The sequence below is a fragment of the Trachurus trachurus genome, assembly GCF_905171665.1.
Source record: "Trachurus trachurus genome assembly, chromosome: 3".
Lineage (NCBI taxonomy): Eukaryota > Metazoa > Chordata > Actinopteri > Carangiformes > Carangidae > Trachurus > Trachurus trachurus.
Window position 1 is genome coordinate 34067973 of NC_139893.1, and position 23487 is coordinate 34091459.

The 23487-nt window shown below is 41.9% G+C and overlaps 1 protein-coding gene across 1 annotated transcript; it reads right to left on the reverse strand.

Annotated features, from left to right (window-relative positions):
* Nucleotides 1-598: 598 nt before the first annotated feature.
* On the reverse strand, nt 599-21998 carry sh3gl3a (SH3-domain GRB2-like 3a). The gene is made up of 11 exons (XM_083969335.1): nt 21868-21998; nt 11435-11503; nt 10174-10246; nt 9926-10066; nt 8041-8174; nt 7762-7920; nt 6463-6566; nt 5574-5698; nt 5406-5438; nt 3704-3769; nt 599-1682 (listed from the first exon to the last, which is right to left on the reverse strand). Exons 1-11 carry the CDS (start codon nt 21910-21912, stop codon nt 1480-1482), a joined length of 1152 nt encoding a protein of 383 aa, XP_083825461.1. The 5' UTR covers nt 21913-21998; the 3' UTR covers nt 599-1479.
* Between the last annotated feature and the right edge of the window lie 1489 nt (nt 21999-23487).

The window sequence follows — 23487 nt, forward strand, 5'->3', positions numbered from 1 at the left end:
GGTTAACTATAAGACAATTTAAGGCGATTAAACAGATCCTAGAATGCATAATGTTCCCTATGTGACTAGAATGCATATAAAAGCACGTCATTTGATTGTTGCGATCTAGCAATGCAGTCGAGATGTTCAGTGTTACACTTTTAACAAAGGTTGGAGCCTCGGTTTATGATGAAGAGGAAGAAGCCTCATCTGAAGATGACTGACCTCAGTCAGACCCAGAGGACGCCGACGGTCCAACAAGGCAGGAGTCACACTTAATGGGCTCTAATTTCGTGGTGCAGCCTGCGCAGTGGTGATTTCGTCCGGCACAACACTATGCACACCAAATTTGGCAATTCGGTAGACCGAGGTGCGCCGAATGGGTGTGGCGGTGCAGCAGGCGACAGATTCAGCTTGGCGCAGTGACAGTGCCGAAGGAGCACTGAAAGCTCTCCAGCTCCTCCAACCTGGTCTACTTTCAGCAGAGCCGGTCTCGTGGTAGTTTGGCTGACCGGCGCACAGTGTGCACACATCACCAAAACCTCACAGACAGGATTCCAGAATGTCAGGCACATTTCAATGCAATAAATAATCACAACAACCACTATTCAATGCAACTATCTGAATCACCACATAGATTTATATCTATATAGATTGTCCCATCACATCTGATGGCAGTTGGCACGTGTAATGGAAACCCAACCTGACTGAATTACAGTAACACAGATGAAACTGTGATGCAAACTAATGAAAAACTAAAAACAAACTATCATCTCTCTCAGCCAACCACAAACAGCCAGATTTGTTAGACGGGGTTTAAATATAGGTAATAAATGTGAGTTGGGTTTTTTTTTACACTGGTCACCAGTTCTCAGTGTATCAGGGCAAACCTGATTAACGATATCAGTGACCTCCTCCCAGACTACTTCTGCTTCATCAGTCTGTGGAGGTCTGTTTGTGTTACCATATATTTTGCCACTGTGAGCTTGGACCTCCTGGACCAAGAACATCAGTTTCCTCACTAGAAAATGTTTGGCTGTCTCCTTCGTCAATGTTGGAATATAAAATGACAAAATTGCAGTGCACCTCACTGCAGCGCATTTAAAGGTGAGGAGAGGAGCTCATTTGATTGGTGAAGATCTGACTCGGCTGTGTTAAACCCACTCACACCTTCTCTCCTCCCTCTTTCCCACTTGTGCCAGTGGGAGGGACAGAGGAGTACTTGCGCCAGGTTGCGCCGTGCACGAAACTTGCAAAATGTGCCTGGACACACCCCCTCGGGGCGGGGTCTACGAAATTAGAGCCCAATGGCTTGACATCTGCTCTTATGTCAGTATGGGGGCAATTCTACCTCTCTGGCTCGCTTTTAAAATCACAAGACAGAAGATTTGTTTCAGCTGCAGTCTGATCTGGCCCTGTGAACGTTGAGGCCCGCGAGGAGCCGAGGACACAGGCGGAATGTGATGAGGCAGGAGGGAGTCAGCGGTGGACCCGGGGTCTTCATTGAGGCAGGGGAACGATCACCTCTACGTAGTTGATGGGAAAGAAGCCAGATTCACCGTTGATCATGCCCTCGTACCAGTTCTCGTCTATCTGGTTGGTGAGGATGATGATGTCGCCCTCTTTAAAGCCCAGCTCGCCCTCGTTCTCGGGCTCAAAGTCATAGAGGGAGCGGCAGCACGGCTGGTCCAACAGCTCCAGTTCTGCACCAAAAACACCGGGACATCATGGAGTCATTTTTGAGACATGGCATCTGCATCATGTTGCACGTTACTGATGGAAGCTGCTATTCTCTTCAGTGATGTGGTTCTTTTGAGCAGCTAGCATTAATAGCATGATGACATTAATAAGAGGACCTTGATGGATGGACTTTCACCAGTTGTGAGTACTCAATACAAATGATGTGAAATCACCATGACAACTGTGTTACCTACATCGGTAACGCTTCATATTAAAGGGATAGTTCACCCTAGAATGATATTTCGCTCATTATCTACTCACCCTCATGTTGACTAAGGGCTGGAAGAATTTTCAGAGTCCACCGTCTCTTTCTCTTAGTTACAGGGGGTCTCGGCGTAGCAGTGCATTTCAATGCAACGGTTGCAAAGGGACACCAGAGCTCTTCGTAAAAAAACACACACAAAAAAACATCCAAATACCTCCATGATGCTCGTATGTAATGTCCGTCTTGTGCAAAATGTCCAAATCTCGCGTGATTCGCAGTAACCGCACTGACGCCGGCGCAAATCACGCGAGATTTGGACGGACCAGGAAGAGGAGCTTCGAGAAGCTTCCGCTACAAACAAGCTTAAAATATAGACTTATTAAATTTTTTTTCGGGACAATTACGCAATTTGGGGCTTCAGCACAAGACGGACATTACATACGAGCATCATGGAGGTATTTGGATGTTTTTTTGTGTGTTTTTTTTTACGAAGAGCTCTGGTGTCCCTTTGCAACCGTTGCATTGAAATGCACTGCTACGCCAAGACCCCCTGTAACTCAGAGAAGGGACGGTGGACTCTGATAATTCTTCCAGCCCTTAATATCATTCTAGGGTGAACTATCCCTTTAAGGTCCTTGTAATAAGCATTAGTTAATAGGTAATAAGGCCCTTATAAGTGATTACAAGATGCTTATTAACATTATTATGCGTTTATAAGACTATGTATGTATTAATAGTGTCATTATAATATAGTTAATAGCAGACTATAAGAGATTTATAATAACTTATAATAAACTTAGTAACTGTTTGTTGATGCTTAAGAACATTAATAAAATCCTCATGAGTATCTTATAATTGTTCATAATAACATTACAAACACATATATTGAGTCAACTAGCCCAACGATGATGTCTTTGTCATGCCTTAAAGCAGAAGTAAGTGATGATATTTGTGTTAATATAAGTCTTAAATAGTTATATCTTCCGACAGCAATCACTTACATAGAGTGTTTGGTCTGAAACACGGGTCTGTCAGTCCCTCTGCTCTGCTCTGAGCCGAGGAGAAAACATTTCTCGTATCCTACAGTTTTTATCCAATGAGGAGAGAGAACGGCATGCAGGGCTGTGTGTGCAGCCAAGGGACGCCTTGAATGTGGCGACGTAGGGACGAGGACTGTTATGGTGCGTTCAAGGAAACTCATATTTTTCCGACCGTGAAGTGGTACCAGTTCGATCTGGTACGAGTTCACCGGTCGGAAGTTACGAGTGGCCGTTATAGTGACTTTCACCGGTAAAACAGGTCGGAAAAACACGAGTGGGTTGCCTGGAACGCTACAAAGTCGTAAGTTGTGACTTGAAGCTGTAATTTACGATTTCAAAAGCTTGCCTGGAACGCAGCATTAGCGAAAACGACCGGACCACTTACTTCTGCTTTAATTAATCTTTTTTTGTTTGATTTATAAACATTAATATATACTTTATTGCTCATCTATTATAAGTTAACTATGCACTTGTTTACAGTTAACTGTGGTTTTTGCAGGTACCGGATCTAAAGCGAGAACAATGTCTTATTAAGCATCTTGTAATCACTTATAAGGGCCTTATTACCTATTAACTAACGCTTATTACAAGGACCTTAACATAAAGCGTTACCAATACATCCACTGATGAAGAATCTGAAAATTTGTCGGAATGACAGTAAGTTTACATCAAATCAAACTCACTCACACTCACACACACACATACGCACATACACTGCATAGCCAGGATTGTTACTCACGGTGAAGATTGCCATTGGTAGTGGGGCTCTCTGGCCATGACAGTGGGACAGGGGTGATATGATCAGCTAGGTGAGATGGAAGGACACATGGAGATGGAGTTGAGCACATGACAACAACACAAAAGTATAAACTCAGCACACAATGAAGAAATTATGCCTGATGTGAAAAAAGTGCATGTGATTCATGCTACAATGACTAGTGGTCAATACAGGAGAGGCAGGCCTATGAAAGCCCAACAAAACTATTTAAGAGACCTGAACAATAATGAATCCCAATCAGTGGGAGTGAAGGAGAGATTGAAAGAGGGGAACAGGTTTTCATAGTTAAAGGTAGAGTCTGGAGGTTGTTCGTTGCAGTTTGTTAACAAAACATTTAAACTGGGCCCCTCCTCTCGATACCCGGCCCTCACCGAACAGGAGCCTCGAGAATTTTGCTGCAACGAGTAGGAGGGCCACTGTGGTGAGCTGGGTAGCGGGTGCTAGCGGCGGATGCTAGCCGCCACCTCTAGCGGAAGTTAGCGTTGCGCTAGCGGGTGTTAAAGGTGGCTGATAGCATCCACCGCTAGCACTCGCTAGCATCTGGGACAGCTAGCAGCCCTGAGCCCTCCTACTCTGCTGCATGGAGCTTCAGCTGAGCTCTGTCATTGGCTGGAGAGAAAACACGACTCTCCACCCAGAAACGTCCCCGTGCACAACAAAACAAAGCAAAAGAACAAAATACAGGCGTGGGGAGGGGGCGCTACAGACAGTCACCACCACACAGGATCAGAAGTCCATAGGTGATGATGATTAAGACAGATTTCATTTGTATGAGTCTAATGTTTATTTTTGAGCAAAAACCTCCAGACTCTACCTTTATAGGAACAGACCTAGTTCCTCTAGTGCCACACACTACACCACATATCATATGGTGTTTGAGTCAAGGTTACTTGGAGAGCGGTCAAATGGACCAGGAACAAACAACTACAGCTGTCCACACAGTTACAAGTGATCCAATGATAATGCAAGGATTTTTGATGACATTGAAGAAACGAGAACTTAAAGTAAATTATGAAATTAAATGGATGAAAATACAAAACTTGTACGAGCTACATTACTTACCTTCTTACTAACTTACTTAGGCTACTCACTTACCGTATTATAAATAATTATTTTTTTAAATTATTCTCGGAAATGATGATCATCAGCCTGATCGCAGTATTTTCAGTTATTAAAGAAATACAATACAATACGAAATTTACTTTTTAATCCCCAAAGGGAAATTCATTTTGAAGATTTATCAGGAGAATTCTTGTCTGAAGATTGGACTGAATTCCAGACTCACACACACTACTGTGCTCACACTGTATGTTATAGGTTGAATATGGAGAATGAGCAGAATACCACCGTTTATTGATCAGAGGTAAGAATTGCAACGACAGAAAAATAATTCCTACTAATACTTGTATTCTGCACCATGTGGATGTATTATTTTTGATAAAATATAGCTTTTAATACGCCTTCTCCATATCCAACCTTTGAGTACACATTCTAAAGTCTTTACCTATACACTGACAGCTCAAGTTTGATTTCTGCTCACTGAACAGGCATTGTTGCTGAGCTTACACATGACCCAGAATCATTATATCTGGAGACATCAATGCCAGTTGAGGAGGAGAAAGCAAAAGCCTCAGACCTGACCCCTCTACAGAGGAATACCTACTTTTTGCAGTAATTGTGTCGTTGCTCTGGAAATCTGTGAGGGACAACAGGAAAAAAAAGTGTACATGCCAACTCAAAGCAAACAGTGAAGATGGTGCTGACAGGGAACATCACAGAAAAGAAGAGAGAACACAGATACAGGGGGGGGACAGATGTGTGGCAGCTGTACCGGTGGATTTGACTGAGGAGCTGTAGGACAGGCCGTTCTGCTGACTGTTGTCCAGAGTCTCCATGCTGCTCCTGATCGACTTTGGTTTGAACTCTCTCCTGGGTTGGCTGCTGGCTGTGGATATCCTGGGATGGAAAGAGCAGGTTGGCGTCATGATTTAGACGAAGTGTTTCTTTAAATATACAGTACCAGGTTTTTCCAGTCGTTCACGAGGTTTTTCAACAGGATTAAAAATCTGCCTTCTCCACTCAGAGTACGTCAGGGCTTCAAGGTTATCCAGTAAATTAATATTTTGTGTGAAATTTTGTCATAATTGTTTTTTGAGGTTTTGTGAAGTCACCCTGACCTTGACCTACAAAAATCTGGAAATATTGGACACAAGGCCAAAACTCATCATAATCCTGCTCCTTAGACCTGTTTGGTTTCAAAAAATTATTTCTAAGATCGTCTTGTTTCGACATGCCCGACCACTCCCGCTACGGCCTGGCCTACACATTCTTAAAAAATAAGATTTAATTTTAAAAAAGTTCAATAAAATGACATGTGGAAATTGCCCATTTTAATAAAATTCAAATTGTGCTTAGAGGGAATACTTTCACCAGACATTTTGACCTGAAATCTGCAGATTTTACTGGTCAAAGTCCGGTAAATACCAGATAACAGAAACCCAACTCCACATGAATGGTATGAATGAACACTGATACACCTCAAGACAACAATTGGTACTTTGATGCTGTCATTATCAGGCACAGTTGTGAAATGGTGGACAGAACACAGATTTGTGACACATGCTGTGTTATTCACACAACACATTCAGCATGTAGACATACAGTACTGTACATACTGTTCTACCTTCTCCACATGAGCTGAACCCTGCACATGGACTCACCGACTCTGCAGCCTCCGACTCAGCTCCTCCAGGATCTCACTCGACTGCCGGTGGTATTCTAAGGCTGCCTCGATCAGTGCTGACAGCTGGCTCACCTGCTCCACCTGTTGGCCATGTCCCCACACACACACACACACAATACAAAGGTTGAGGTATCAACGTCTGTGGATCGTTTCTCATATTCCCCTAAAACAACAAAAAGCTAAAGAATTACCACTATGTTCTTATATATCAATAAATAATAATAATAATAATAATAAAATCTATTTTTTATGATTACAAAGGAATTAAAGCTGCCGACAAAATAGGAAGACAACAAGAACATCAGCATTACAATATCTATTCAGCCTTGTCTAAGTCTTGAAGTCACAACTTCTGACACCAAGAACCATCCTCTTAACTTATTAAGCTAATTGTCTGGAATGAGACCTGGTGTGTAGCTTCACGAATGGAGTCACAGACCATCAGTTGTCAAGGCAGGTTTCAAAAATTGTTAATATGTCAAAAAATTCAGTTATCAAGACAAAAATCTGATATATATATATATATATATATATATATATATATATATATATATATATATATATATATATATATATTGCACATTGACAGCATGGAAATGTTGGTGATTTGTTTTTAACGATACTTTTTAGTTTTTGCTTCATAAGAGAAAATCTAATGTTTAAAAATGCCACTCTTCCATTGACTGCAGTTGGGAACAGAATTCAAAATGTTGTAGAAAATTCAGTTTTTTTTAGATAGAATTCTGATATTTGCCAAACTTCATCAACCACGACTCCAAACAGTTTTTGAAAAAAAAAAGAAAAACAGAGTGATGGACTTCATAAGTTGCACTCAGTTTAAGTGGACAAAAGTAGTGGGGCTACATTTTGGTGAAAGCTGCAAAACTGTACAGTAGCACATACGGTTGCTTTGGTAGGGATTTTCAAAGTTTTTCAATTTAAACACTTATTGTGCCCCCCACCCACATGAGGAATATTGACAGTTGAGTAAATCTGGCATGGGAATGGAGCTTTGTGCAAGGTTTGGTGATTTTTCATGTATGGGAAGTAGGATTTAAGAAGAAGAAGACAATAGGTTCCCGGCAGTTTACGCTGTCTGGCCCCTAATTAACAAATGAAATCTCATAACATATAATATATGATGAGATAAAACAATAAATGAATGAATATATTCAACCTTCAGGTCAAACTATTTTGTTTAATTTGCCTGCTATAGTGCAGTATGTTGACATTCTCTTGTAATAAGATGGTGTTTGTTTGGATCCTCGGCTCTTACATCGTTCTCCAGGAAGTTGAACATGCTCCTCTCAGCCAGCTCTTTGCTCTCCTCAAACTTCTCCACAGCCTGACGAATCTCCTCATCGGGGATTTTCCCCTGACGCTTCTTCTTGTAGTCAAAGTCTAACCGCCGGCCCTCCAGCTTCTTCAGGTGGTGCTGCAAACAGACACACACACATCTATCTCACACACTGTCTGACATGCCGATCAGTCCAGAGGCATCCTGCTCGGGTCACCGTATCTTTTTAGTTACAGGGAACATGCTGCTATAAAGTACCATGATCTCTTTGAGGTCCTTATCCTGTAGAGTCTGCAGGGGGTCGATAAAGTTCTGTTTGACATTTATGTCCAAGGCGTCCTTCACATTTGCCATCTGCCTCATAGCTTCACCCATATCCACGAGAGCGCAGCCTGAGGGACAGAGACAAACCACTTGTGTTAAACTATGACAAATTGGGACATAGCATAGCTCGCTGGGTAGAGCAGGTGATCTATAAACAGAGGCTATAGTCCTCGCTGCAGTGGCCCGGGGTTCGATTACATCTGGCGGCCTTTTGCTGCGTGTCATTCCCCTCTCTCTCTCTTTCCATCTATCCTGTAAATAAAGGCTTTAAAGACTTAAAAAACTATGAGAGATTGTTTGACTATCACCATCTTTTCTAGGTTTTTCTGCTGCTGTTTATCTGTGGTCCTTTTCAGACCTGGAGCAGCTGGAAGTATATACAGTATATTCAGGGCCGTTGCTAGGAATTCTGGGCCCCCTGACAGAATACTAAAGTGGGCCCCTGACTTTTCCACTTTTTTTCTTAGACTACTGTACGTATGTATTATCATTTTTTATTTAGCCTCTTAAAAGTTGGTTTGAACCAAGTATTGTAATGAATAAAGTCTGGGTTGCATTGTTTTACGATATTTGTCTGTTGGAAAACTCTACAGCCAAAGTTCATGGTGCAAAACTTGAGACATTAGCTATTTGGTCTCATGCTATTGCCTATATTACTGGGCTATATGGTTTATTGTTTGGAGGTGTATATTTGTTCAGAATTATGCTTTTCTTTTTGCTGGCATTTGTTTGGGTGACCTTTACTTAATCGCATATACCTTGTTGGTCAATGACAAATGGATATAGCCTAGCTGAATATTCTTTTTGTTTTTTTTGTTTTAGGGTGGAGTGTTGTTTTGTTGTTGTTGTTTTTGCGCCTAAACATGAATTAGTAGCCTATTTCTGTTGCACCATATGAAACAGCATACAGGGTTTTTTGTTTTGTTTTGTTTGTTTTGTGTGTGTAATTTTTATTTATTTATTCTTCTTTAATGTATTTATCTATTTTTGGTTGTTGTTTGTCCATACCTCTGTTAATGAGTTGTATGTCACATTTCTTCTTTTGCTTTCAAGGCAAAAAAAAAAGTATTTTAGCCTACTTTGTTTTGATGCTAAAGCAGCATTACTATGAGTATTAGTCAGGGTCTAAGCAGAATAATTCAGTCATACAAAGATTAGACTACTGGGGTTTTTTGTGGGCCCTACTGGGCGCTGGGCCCCCTTTCACCTTTCTCCCCTATACAACGGCCCTGTATCTATTCACACCTGGCTTTAAAATGCATTTCCCCTGACACTGGACAGAGAAAGAGAGAGGAGCATTGAGGGGATGAGTGAATCAATGAGTGAATGGCTGCACTATGTAAAGCCCCTCCATGTTACTGAATTCAACAATTAAATCTATTTATACACAGCAGAGGAGAAGATGCTGATAGGAGACTCTGCTTAGTGATTTTCCTCTCTCAGGTGTGAATCTAGGCCCACTGAGTGTCAGCTCACAGTTACAGTGAAACTTTACACCAAAGCGTTCGCCATCAGCAAGTGCTGGTAATGAGACGACACATTTAATATGAAACATCTGGAAATAAATACTTTGATAATGTTGAATATGACAAGATTTGCTGTTATATGCAACGTGTTTCATGTGTTTTGTGGAGATGCACAGATCAGATCAGAAAAGTGTAAAACAAAGGCTTGTTTCTGGGATAAGCCTGCTCCAAAGGGACAGGTTCACAAGCAGCAGCATCAGTAAGACAGTAAGAGTTAAAGTCATCATAAGGAATTGTGTATAAAAGCCACTTTCTAAGATATCTGAGAGTCAGTGGTTTCTAAGAACAGGTACCAAAGACAGAGTCTCCCAGCTCTTGACCGTAGCGCAGCATGCAGTCTCCCAGCAGGCCTTCAGTCTGTGGATAGCCAGTGGCCTTCACCTGCCCTCGGATCTTTGACATTGTGTTCAGCATGTTGAGTTTAGCTCGAGAGGCTGTGGAGGAAAACCATGAATATAACACAATATTACTGATTCACATTATCTGATTCCTTTTGCAAACGGTGTAGGAACAAAGTATCATCAGATGTATGTTATCTCACCTGGATTAGGCTGGAGGTACTCTGTTGTTTTGGACATAAGGTCAAACACTGACTTATTGGTCACCTCAATTTTCTGTGGGAAGCAGGACAAGAATGAAAAAACAGTGAAGAGGAGATGTTGCAGTTATGTTTGAAAAACAAAAGACAATTAAAACATTAAAATCAGTTTATAGTTCAGTGACTTGACGACATACAAACTCCAGAATTTTCCAATATGACTCTACATCAATTTAGGCTCAGTATAACACCTTTAACAGATTTGAAAAATAAAAAAAAGTCATCAAAGTTTGGGTGGTCCTTGATTATTACTCTGGATGGATGGATAGTCAGGAGAGGATAAAGACAGAAATGATCTAAAGAGACTGAGAAAACTGTAAGATAAATTTGCTAGTGTCCAATGCTGAACGCAGGGAAGCAGCAGATGCTGTTTGGATGGTACTCAATTCACATCAGCTCTCATCAGTGACCTTAAAGGATCCATCACCAGGTGTGGGGAGGTGCGGGACGGTTCATTGTAAAACATGTATTTATTTACTGATGTAAATGTGGTGATTTCTGTACATACAGAGTCCCAGACAGCGCCACTCCTCTGTCCAATACACACATGAAGCTTCTCTTTTCATTCAAACAAACTAATGCGACTGCCACAATTGTTAGATTTCATCAGTGAGACCAACATTTAGCCCCTAAAAAGAATTTAACCAGCCAGCGGTAAACCTCTAAAAACCTGCGGGTAAGTTAATTAGCGATCATTTTGTCCCCCGGGATGACGACGGAGGTTGGCCGGCCGAGCAGCTCTGTGATGTTCCGGTCGCTTCTCCACAGGTGGAGCTTCACTTCTCCGAAAAACATCGGAGCAAACTTATAAACAGCCGTCATTTGGATAAACCGACTGCACATTGGGGATCTAAACAGTTACTTTCTCGCATGAAAAAATATTAAATTAAAACTTAATAAAGTGACGTAATAACAGCGCTACAGCAGGAAATAAAACAGCTGTTTGCCTGTTTCACAGCTACCGCTGCCGCGTACGCCGTGGGGTGTTTTTCCCCCATGGCCCGTCCTCGGCTTCTTACTGACGTCTATGAGAAGCCCAATCAGAAATCGCGTTTTTTTTTTCCTCTCCTGGTGAATTCATGGGGGAGGAGGCGAGAGTGAAGTTCTTTGCCCGGAAAACATGTCAGCTAATTGTCAGTGACAGAGAAGATTGAGTTATACATGCAATAACCTGAAAAAAAAGTGTTAGTAGTCCTGAACTCACCCTCTCCATCTCCATGAAGTCTTCATCCAGCTTTGTCCCCTCAGCCCCACTGATCTTCTCACTGAGGAGCTGCACAAAGAGCAGAGAGGAGATCATGGAGGGAAGTAGAGGGGCTACAGAGGGACAGCATTTGGTGAACGATGTTTTGTGGATAATTATTAAAGGCTAATATAATGTTAGACAGTGTTATGAGATTTATAGAGGGCAGTTACAGTATATGTTGTGCAACCCTGCCACATGGCTGGAAGAGATGGACTAACACTCGGACTCAGGGACGACATGAACAAGACAGCATTTAGCAGACAAAATGTCCAAAAGGGGAACCACTTTACCCTTTAAGATCTCACCCACAGTAACTAATGTCCATATCAGAATGTTAAGAAATTCACACAACTAGAACTACCACCGGCTGAATACTGGAGGAGAGTTGGATCAATCACCTTTGAAAATATTAGAAATATTAAAACCACTGTGTGTAAATGTTGGATTGTACCATTGTGAAGGAGGTTTAAAGACTGGATTCTCTGTTTTGTAATGGCAGTGTGAGTCTGTTAGAACGCAGTCTATAAAGTTCCCCCAAGACCTGAATAAAGAATGAAGCAGGAAACAGTCGATCCTTTTATGGCACTTTAATCCAGTGTAATCAGTGTACACTCACAGAGTAGTGTGTGTGTGTGTGTGTGAACCACAAACGGCGGATCAACCGGTCCTTTTCTCTCTCAAAATCAGCAGCAGTGCCCCTAGTGGCTGGATCCACCCAATCGCCTGCTCTGTCATACCTTCTTCACAACAACCATCTTCTAAATTATTCTGACTTTTGGATGTTTTTATTGAGTAGAAGTAGACAGTAAGTAAGAATGGTGCAGCCTGAGAGTTTTTCAAATCATTCAACCCATGAAAAACACTGCAGTTATAACAGTTTAGACAGAAAAAATCAAAAGTGGAGTGATCTGCACTTGTTTGTCCAAAAATACATGTACCCAATCACAAAGTAAAGGTAAGGCAATTATCCTGAGCAGTGAACTGAGGGTGAATAAAAAGTTCAGAGAGTAAAACAGACTCTCCAGAGAGCTTCGGTCTTCACAGACAGGATGTTAGCTTTTGTTTCAAGCCCCAGATGAAAGAAGCCAACAGGATTGTGCGTTCATTTACAGTTTGGATTGTGCAACTGTGTTGACAGATATGCAAGTTCCTTGTTCCTGCACTTTTAACACAAGTCTTTATAGTGCGAGTGTTTGTTTCCTCCTTTGTGAAGACACACACACACAGAGGAAAAGTAGGGATCAGCAAAAAATGAGAGAGAGAGAGCCTTTATGATACAATGACAAATTAGAACAGAGAACAGAAGTGATGTTGGATGGTTTTTGCCTGAGTGAGTTTACTGTGTCCTCTCAGATTTGAACGCATCAGAGACACAGGACACGTGCCTGGTAACATCACTGCAAGAAAGAGGTGTTTCCTCATTTTCATTCCTTTGCCTCCATCTTTTCACATTTTAACATCCATCCATCCATCCATCCATCCATCCATCCATCCATCCATCCATCCATCCATCCATCCATCCATCCATCCATATTATTTGTGTGTCTGTGGGGCATGATGCAGGTAACATACATGCTGATCTGGCAGTTTGGCGAGATTTGGGTACAGTATAGACATTTGTCATTCAAAATATTAATCTTTGTTCATAAGCATTATTCACATCATCTGTATGCAATAGGTCTGCCCAAGTACGACAGAGTATTACTGCCACATTGAGGGGAAAAAACGTCAAAAAAGTCATAATATTACGAGAATAAAGTCATAATATTTTAACCTGTTGTTTTGGAGGAGGAAAGTTGTTAAAATGAGGGCCGTGGAGCATTTTGTTAAGTTGTACTTCAGTATAGGTTTTAGGGCTGGGACGATATGCTTTTCTCCCGATTCGATTCTTCTACGATTTTTTGGATGGCGATTCGATTTAAATTGCGATTCTACGATATTGCCGATTCTCTCGATTTTTAGTCTGCATTTTTAACATTTATCTGCACACAAATACTGTAGGAGCCTATAAATTAACATACTCCATTATAAAGTGAACTTTATACCCTTATAACCCTTTTCTAAACCTGTACTCTCTGTATGTAAAAAAGGTTAACAAATGCACATTGCACAATATTTTTAAAAATTCAAAAAGAAAAATCAAAAAAAAAAAAATGTTTAAAAAAAAAAAAATCGATTTTTGAAAAAAAAGATCGATTTAAAAATCGTCAAAAAAGATATCGCGATATTTATGTGAATCGATTTTTTCTCCCACCCCTAATAGGTTTCACAAACAAGGAGAGCCCTATTATGTAGTTTTTCAACCTTAAAATAATGTTTCTTGAAGTGGTTCATTGCAGCTCCGCTAAACTCCAGAGCCCGAACTCAAGCCCGGTCTCCCTGCGCCGTGTGTTGGGCCGCACGGCCGACAAGATTCCCCCCAGAGCTCAAGCTCTGGAGCTTTGCTTGGCACCACTACCGACAGTATCAGCACGGTACTGGCAACAGCAACAAATTAACGTAGGCTACTGTGCTTCTCTGGGAACAAGGCAAACAGTTGCTCTTCTCAACCAGAGTACTACCAGTACCACGAATCCTACATACTGGAGCTTGGCACATCAGCACCACATTGTCATCAGTATCAGGACTTGGAAAAGAATATGCAAGAAATTATCTGTTCTGCAGAAAGAACCAGGTGGACTTGGAGGAAGTCGCTGCTTTTTTCTCATAAATTTGCCACTCAATTCCCATAATATTATGACTTTATTCTCGTAAAACTCCAACTTTATTCTCAAAGTCTGTGAATTTTTTTTTCTCTAGATGTGGCCCTAATACTCCGTCGTAGCCCAAGCCCACTACGTTATCATTTAACCTGAAGTAGCCCAACCCAAGAACTCTAGTGTGGGGCAACAGTGCAAACCACTGACCCACCACTGTGTATAATAAAGTGTCTAAAACATCGATTCAGTTTGATAATAAAAAATACAATCCTACTTTTGCCTGGAATCAAGGACCAATTGTTTCAAATATGAAGAGTCTCCTGGGTTAAATCTGCCACTGTTGCCATTGTAAACAGTATAGTGTGCAAAAAAAATGGTCCCAGTACTAAAACAATAGCAGTCAGATGATCAGCCAGGTTGATAAGACCCCCCAAACCCCCACCCCCAGGTGAGTCAGACAAAGGAAAACAGATGGTGAAAGCTTGACTCAAACTGACAACATCTGTTGCCATGTAAAGCCCTTTGAGACAAACTGTTTGTAAAAACGGGCTATACAAATAAAATTGCCTTGCCTTGCCTTACTGCTGTGGGTCTAAAACAGAAAGGCTGTCCAAATGAGCAAAGAGTTCATGAAAAGAGGTGAGAGATTGAAAGTATGTTGAGCAGGCTGTTCAGCTGAAGCTACTGTATTACTGAGGCTGTTCGTTCTTCTTTAGGAGAAAATGTACTTTTCAGTTTGTTTAACACTGCAACGGCTAATTCTACAGACCTCTCCACATCTTCATCTTCTACACACAGTAAAGCCTAGTGATGTAGCACTGTTCCTTCTCTGCCTGTCACTTCGAACAGTTGTTATATTAGTAGACTTGGAGTATTTGCAGACCAAGCTAGAAGGAGAGGACAACCTGCTGGGAAGGTAAATGAAAGAGTAAAACATGATGTTTCCTTTTGACTGAAGGTGGCGCTGTGACTGTATGTCGAAGTGTGTATCCTGCTCCAAGTTAGCTGCAGTGTGAAAATCAAGAATTCATCAAATCACAAAAAAGTTCCTATTAAAGGGATAGTTCAACATTTGGCAAATATGGCTATTGCCATAATTGCTATAGTCTTAGGGTAGATTCATTACCTTTGATTGTCGGTGCAAGCTGTTTTTAGATCGGCGGAGCAGAGAAGCGAGTTGCTCACAAAACGGTTCTTTTGCCTATCCCTCAAAACTCATCAAATACACAATCCTCTCATGGACAAGTTGGGACCTGCACATTCACCACACTATGGAATAAAAACATATGAAGCAAACACTCGGAACTACTTGCGTTTTTGAAATCAATCCGCCCGGAATGTAGTTCTGGCTACACATTTGCCTCGAAAACAACTCTATCTCGTAACATTACATTATTATTTCATAGCGTGGTGAATGTGCAGGTCACAACTTGTCCATGAGAGGATTGTGTATTTGATGAGTTTGATGAAAGACAGCCAAAAAATACTGCGTGCCTCTGTTGCGTTAGCTGAGCAGCTCGCGTCTCTGCCCCGCAGATCTAAAAACAGCTTGCACCGACAGTAATTAACCTACCACTATAACTATAGGGATTATGGCAATAGGCCAGTTTGCCAAAATGTTGAACTATCCCTTAAAGAGGATATTTAATTGAACACTGAGATAAAGGCAGTACTTACAGAGACACTCATTAAACAGTTTGACTCGTGCTGGACAAAGTTAAACCCTCATGGAGGAGATCTGACTTCAGATGTGAAGGTTAATAAGAAGGTGGGCTTAACAGCAGTAAGATTAATAACAACTCTGGTTTTACTGTGTGTTAAAACTGGTTCACACTAATTAATGTGATGCAGAGAAAAGTCTGAGGCTCTTTGCAAAGAGGGAATTCAGTCTGAACAAGTAATGAAACATTTCAGGTTGCAGACAGTGTGTCTGCAGGGAGCAGATGGAGGAGGATGAAGGACTTCACTGCAGACAGTTTTTATAAAGTGTGATGTTGTGCCTGTTCACTCTGTCACAGGTCACACTCACAATCACCGTCGGTACGAGGGAAAATCTCATGAAGCACAACCACATAGGAACCACGTGTTCATAGAGTTTAAAGTGGCTTCCCTTCAAAACAATGTGGTGGGCTTTTCAAAGAGCTGAATCATTGGCCTGCAGGAAATCAGTTGTTTTTATAAACCTTACTGTGCATTGTCTAGAGGGGGCAGGTCCGCACTGACTCCACTAATGCAATAACTACAAACATTTTATATTTTGGTAATTATTACTATTTCAAACAAAAGGACTGAGTTCTCTAAAGTACAAAACCAGTCTGATACATTACAGCTGAGCTGAACAAGTCCTTCAAAACCTTCACTGGCTCCTGGTGCAGTACCACATCCACTTCACAATTCTCTTCATCATCTAAAAAAGCCGTAATAACCTCGGCCCCCCCATACCCGACTAACCTTCTCCAACGTCACTCCCTTAGGGCCGCGATATACTTGCTGCTTGATCGAACATACGCGTACACGTCGCGTCGTGTCTGTGCCGGTCTCCACTTGGGGCAGACAACAGAAAACCCGGAAATTGTGAAATGCTCCACCAATCTGTCACCAACTATCATATAACCCTTACCAGCCACCTCAGACCACCAGACCCCAGGACCAGGACCAGGCAGCGCACCCTGGGGGACAGAGCACGACCCTCTGGAACTCCCTCCCTCCTAATAGCCACAACTCAGATAATACACTCATTTAAAAATCAGCTCAAACCCACCTCTTCTGGAAACCATACGAGTCCTAACACTCACTCCATCTCAGTTTGATTTTTTTTTTTTTTTTTTCATGTAAAGCGTATGAGTACCTTTGACAAGTGTTATACAAATCGAATTTTCTTTTTTTTTTTAATGTTAAAAGTTCAACACCATTTTTGTTCACGTTCAATGTGATTACCCCTCAGTGTTTGTGCATTAAATAATTCAACTGAATGATCATGCAGCTGATGTGTTTTCATTGTCATTTCCAGAGGACAAAGGTGTTTTAGAGGTGAAGTCTGCCCTCAGTCCTACAGATGAACAGCTTCTTCCAGAGCTGCATACAACAGCTCCTGACTAGCATCACAGTTGGCTCTACAGCTGAAGGTATTAGTGCAATTCATGACAATACAGTTATTAGGACAGTTCAGCTTCAAGCTGAGCTGGTACAGACACACCTATAGGCTCAGAGTAGGAACCGAATCAAAAATGGTGGGTACTGAATACCCATAAGAATGATTTAATTTCAGTTCTGCTTATCGGTTCCTATCACTAGTAACCGTTCATTCACACTACACGTCAACACAGAGGAGAGAAAAGCCGTGATTTTGATGGTAAGCAGTGGTTATGTACTGAATGCACTTTATTTCATTTTTTGATTTATTTCCCTGTAATACTTAAAGGAATAAAATTTATTTTGTTGAATTAACATTTGACCTCTTATTTTATTTATAAAAATCGTTTCAATACCAATCCCTACCGTGTCCCATCCAACACAAATAGCAGAGTGGACAGACACAGGGTCCAGGTAGGAAAACTCAATCATTACCAGACAGATGGACTGAAGACACAACCACTATGGAGCCACTATCAGTATAAGACCTTGATGTACACATCTTTATACTGTTGTTTCATAATAGTTCATATTCAAATGATCCTACCACTTGCAATATTTTTTATTTATTGTATTTTTTACATTTTACATTTTAGAGGAAGCAGAGATTCCCTTGCAGTCTTAGAGCAGTCACCAAGTCAGATATCTTGTGAGTCTGATTTGAATCAGATTTGCCTGCAGTCTGACCGCGGCCTTAGTTTCCGATAAATAGATTTTTTCCCTGAACAGTCCATAAAAAGTTTGTATTTAGCGTACTTGTAAGCTGGTGTATTATTTTGAGATGGGACTCGTTGTATGCAGAGAAAATGCTCTGTTAGTTTGGGTCCATTCACAGCTGTTTATCTCCTGTGTCTCTGTCCAGCACTATGAGCCGGTATGGCTAACTGGGGGAGAGCAGAGAGCTGTCTACTTCATACAACCCCACTTAAAAAAAAAAAACTAACTGAACTATCCCTTTAATAACCACAATGTCTTCTGACATTACCACTAACTACATCAGTTAAAGACAGAGTGGGCTAGGACTGTAACATGATCGCAGGAGGTTAGAAGAGACATGATCTTCTCTCATTGCACCTCTCACAGCCTCTCTCCTCCGTGTGGGGAGCAAACCTTCTGCCACTCGCTGAGCACAGCAGTGCTGGTGGTTGTTGTTGCTAGATTTACCATTCATTTGACAACACATAGCTGATGCTGTTAATGCCTTATAACAGAAACTCTACAGCTTTTACAGTGTCAAGATACATTTTCCAGTCCAATCGGATGGATGAGAGAAAGATGACAGAAAACAGGATGCACCAGGATTCCAGGGAAATTACTAATTAATTATTGACATAATTCTCTTAGATGAATGGAACACAGAGATTGTCTACTAGTCAAGACAAGTTGAATAGGCATCAGCATGCACCGCTGACCTGACCCATACAATAGTAGAAGCATCAGAGAGATTGATTTGGATTACAATAAATAGATTCAAACAGGTGACAATTTGCTCTGGACTACAACTTGTATCTGGTGTTTCAAGTGTCACTGACATGATCTGATGACATATTAAAGGTGTTCAGAAATGGCCGTTTGTCCTGTTTGTTGCGCCTCCTTCCACGAGTTTCCACGAGTTGCCGCACGAGTTTACCCCGAGTAAGGAAAACAAATTTGATTGGTCCTTACTGAGTGGGCGGGATATTGGGGCGGGACCGAGCTCGGTGTGTGTATAGTGTGTGTGCGAGTGTGTTTAGCTTACTGTTAGCTAGTAGGCTTGCTATGTTATAGCTTGCTACCTTGTGAGGCTAAGTGATGGAGCGCAGGGATCTGGAGGAGGAGAGTGGAGTAGGGATGAGGAGAGTTTGTGTCGGTGGTGGTGGACGAGTCTCCTAGTTTTTCTCAGACGTTTGATTGACGGATGACGGATCCAATATCAGTGGCTGATGAATCGTGAGCAGGCTGACGTATAATCTGTGCGCCTGCATTATCCAATGCGGAAAAAAACTACCCCACTTTCACCCCTGATTTACTCGAAAATATTATTTTGCACAAAGTTTGGGCTACATCGTCTGATAGATGAATAATTACACTAATGTTAAGACCATAGACTGTAAAAAATATGGACGTAGCATCCGTGGCGTCACCGATTGGTTTTGGGGAGTCGTTTTTGTGACTCAAATATGGCGGCCTAAACAGCGCCATGTTGGATTTAGCGGCCGAGAACCCGCCCACTGGCGTCGAAGCAGCTGTCCACGGACCGCTCCGGACCTGTCACTCAACGTTTCCGTGCCCTAATTGGCCAGAGTTTTAACCTAATAACAGTAAAACGGTAGAGTTGAAAAAAAATTCACCCCCCTCAGAGTGTGTGCGGGGGTAGAAACTATCGGTTGAGACCAAAAAACGTGATGTCACCAGGCTTTGATCATGTTTATTGAGGATGTAAAGTCGGCGATTTTAACATGGGGGTCTATGGAGAGTTGCTCCCTTCTGACACCAGCCCCCAGAGGAAGCCGAGGGGATTGCAGTTTTTTTGAACGCGGAAGTGAGCTTCACTTCTCAGACCGACAACTGCCCCCTTGGTTAAGACCCACAGTGGGCTCAAATTCAATTTTCTTTTCTGAATACCTTTAAGCACTGATTGGCCAGAGCGTCGTCACTGGAAGAGTCGCAAGCACGACGTCCCACACGTGAATCAAACCTGCTAACTTTAAAAACACACCGACAGCAGCGCCCACTGATCTGTACTGAGACTGTTGTTGTTCTTTCACGTGAGTTAAATGACTGCTGTGTGTGAAAAGGGCCATAAGATAAAACCGTCTGTCCCCACCTTGCTCAGAGTTGCTCTCAGCACCTTCCTGAATCTAGTTTTAAGAGTTTTAAAGCTAAGTTAGGAGCTCTTGATATGAGAATGTTAGTGAATATGACCCCTGACCTCCATGTTATCTGATGGAACCGGCTGTGAAGAGCAGCACACATCAATCAGAGCAGAGAGGGGAGTGTGGGGCATACAGACACACAAACAGGAAGTGGCACGTTGACATTTACTGTAGCTCATCATGAGCATGGGAAACATTTCACAAGTAATCAGATTGGATTAGATCCCTGCAGGAGGCAGCTGCACCACATGAGACGTGCCCTGCTGTGAGGACACAAGAGCATCATCCTCTCTATTACATATTGTCATGTGTGGATTTTGTGATTCAGATTCTAGTCCGAGGTAACCACAGAGTCTCGTGTGAGGATTTCAGTGACTGATTCAAACCAAAGACAGCATTTGTGCAAATAGAACCCCATAAACCCCAACTTCACCAACTATGAAGCATGGGGTGGAAATGTCCTGGTTTGGGGCTCTGCTTTGCTGCACCAGCCCACCATCACAGAATCCACTACCAAGTCTCCATTGGATCAGCAGGTGCTTGAGGACAATGTGAGACCATCTGTCCACAAACTGACACAAACGCTCCACACATTCTTCTGAATCAATTCACCATGGAACGGCCAAGTCAAAGCCCAGATCTGAATTCCACTGAGTAAAATGATTACAAGTTGTTTTGTTACTTTATGAACTTTTTCAGTGCATTTTGACAGTATCATGACAAAAACCGGTACCCAAGGCCCACCATGGTCTGTGATGCTATATCTGCACTGTGTCGTGTCTATACTTCACAGTTACTCACAGCCACCCACCATGGTGCGTTTCAGGCCAAGCATTACCCAGCGGTGTTTAGAAGCTGCAGTGCTATACTGACCTGCACTGGGTGCTCAGTAAGTAGGCTACAACCCCTCTGATTCAAAGTGTTACAGTGTTTATGGTCCAACATGATGTCTGGTGCATTTGAGACACTTGACTATACAGTACTAGGCTACACAGAGGACATGCTCCTCCCTCAAGAAGGCAAGACATATAACGAGACCATCAGAGACGTTGGATGACGTCTGGACAGACCATGATCAGCTGTAATGAGTAGCCTAAGTGCCAGTAAAACAACGTGGTGTCAGATGGAGACTCAGAAACGGACCTCTCTCCTTCAGAGATCACGATCCGTTAAACAACAATAAAATCTGCCATGAAGCCTCTGGCCTGCTGCAGCTCGGTCAAACTGCTGCTATTACTATTAAACAAACACCGTTATAATGCGATCACAGTTAGGCTATTTCCCACCGATTCAAGCTCGGGAACAGGAACCAGGCAGAACATCTGAAACGGTATTAAAGCGGTGCGCTTTTATCTAAAGAACTGTAACAGGTCGATCACGGAACCGAATCAGCAGCTTTTTCGTAAATTACGTCAGATTACAAATGCGTGTTTCCCTGTTGAGTTCTTTTCATTTCGAACATTTCTCAGCGGAGCTCGGTGTGACGTTGTCCCCGCAGCACCAACTTCTCTGGGTGAGAAAGTAGCGGTACGCGGAGACACAACACAACACAACGCAGCCTCGCAGTGTGTGAGCCACGGCTTTAAAGTTGGTTTACTCTGAATATTTTAACAACCACCTGAAACCTGGTTCCGTTCACCGTTAGCTGCGAACACGGTCCACATCCAGTCAATTGTTGTTATGAACGGTAATAACAGGCGTCTACCTGACTGGCTTTGTGGAACTGCTTCTTCAGCCCGGCCACAGACATCCTGCCGCTGCCGCTGCCGCTTCTCCTCCGGGTGGACGGGTCGGTACAGCACCGAATACACCGGTGATATGTGGAGATGAAGCACCGAGCGGGTCCACAACGCTCCACTTATAAATCACTACCGTTCAAGACAGCAGTAAGACCCGAGGAGGCAGGTGGTTCACACTGCGAAGGCTGACAATACCGGAAATATTTTGATCGCTTTCAAAATAAAAGCATCTCAACCCCAACACTGAAAATGTGTGCCTTTTAAATGTAAAGTTTCACTATTAGGTAGGCTAAAGAAAGGCTACCTTAGTTCTTTATGTCAACACCACTTTTGCTGTTATCAAAACGAGGTTGGGATTTCCCCCCATCCCCACAACGTGACCAATAGTTTGCGCATATTTAGGCTAATATTGTATAAATTTCATATAAAATCCGTGACATATAGCCTAATTTACACTCACGGAAGGGAATTTATCAAAAGCAATTATTATAGGGTCTCATACACAATAATGGTGCAGAGTCCTACACACCCTAATGAAATATATTTGTGTAATTTACACAGGATGTTTTAAAAAAAAAATCTAAATGGAAAAAAAGAAAAGAAAAGAAAAAAACACTAGCCCGTTTTGATTTTATTTTGAAACTAAAGAGACCGGAAATGTGATGTACGTAGTCTCGCTTGGTTTATCGAGTGGCGGAGGAGGAGAGGGTTTCCTGAATCGCAGAGATGTCGCCACTTCTTAAAGCCCATTGGCTGACAGCTGCTCGTGCGGAGGAAACCGCGGTGGAGAGAAAAGATGACTTCAAGAGCGTCGAAAGTAGGTTGAGCAACAACATAATAAAAGTGACTGTAAACAGAAATAAATACAGTCTACTTGTCAGTTAATTTGGAGATAGGAAAACTTCACAAATTTAAAACTAGGCTATTTGTAGGTAGCTACATTTTATAGATTCTTAGGCTAAGTCTTTCACAAAGGCTGTTAATTGGCAATTTAAGAATTCCTTTCAGATGGAACACCACAGCTTCAAAGTTATGCTGCAGACAACATAGCCTCAACATCCTCTGTACAATTTACTGGTAGACCTAGTCACCTAGCCTATGTTGACCGTCATTCCTTGTCTATGGCAGGCCATTTCATCATGTTATAGCCTACATGGTAAATGGAAAATGGGCTTGCATTTACAAGGCACTGGATCAACCGTCAATCATGTAGACAACCCCCTCTAATTCCTGTGCTAGCTATCGTCTGGATGTGTTTCAGATTCATAATTCAATTCTCGCAAGTCAAAATAAACATTTCAGACAGTGACATTCTTCTAATTCTGTCATCTCAGATATCCAAAGCTTCATATTGACAGCTTCCTTTCTCATGTGGGAATGCAAATACAAAGCAAATGAAACACTGTATGTAAATCATCTGCTCTTTATGAAACAGATATAAACTGTATTTACTTTGCATAAAATTGACATTTGGATGCAAAATATCAACATGATTGTGTGGAACAATGCACGACAGGATGAGCACAAAACACATGACAAAAATAAAAACAAATTAATTAGGTAAATAAATATGTCAAAAATTAATA

Excerpts from the sequence above, each read along its gene's own strand:
- sh3gl3a (XM_083969335.1), bottom strand. The coding sequence starts at position 21,912 with ATGTCTGTGGCCGGGCTGAAGAAGCAGTTCCACAAAGCCAGTCAG. Across the intron at positions 10,067-10,173 it reads GTACCTCCAGCCTAATCCAG|CCTCTCGAGCTAAACTCAAC; the intron begins GTGAGATAACAT and ends TTTCCTCCACAG. Across the intron at positions 7,921-8,040 it reads AGGACCTCAAAGAGATCATG|CACCACCTGAAGAAGCTGGA; the intron begins GTACTTTATAGC and ends GTCTGTTTGCAG.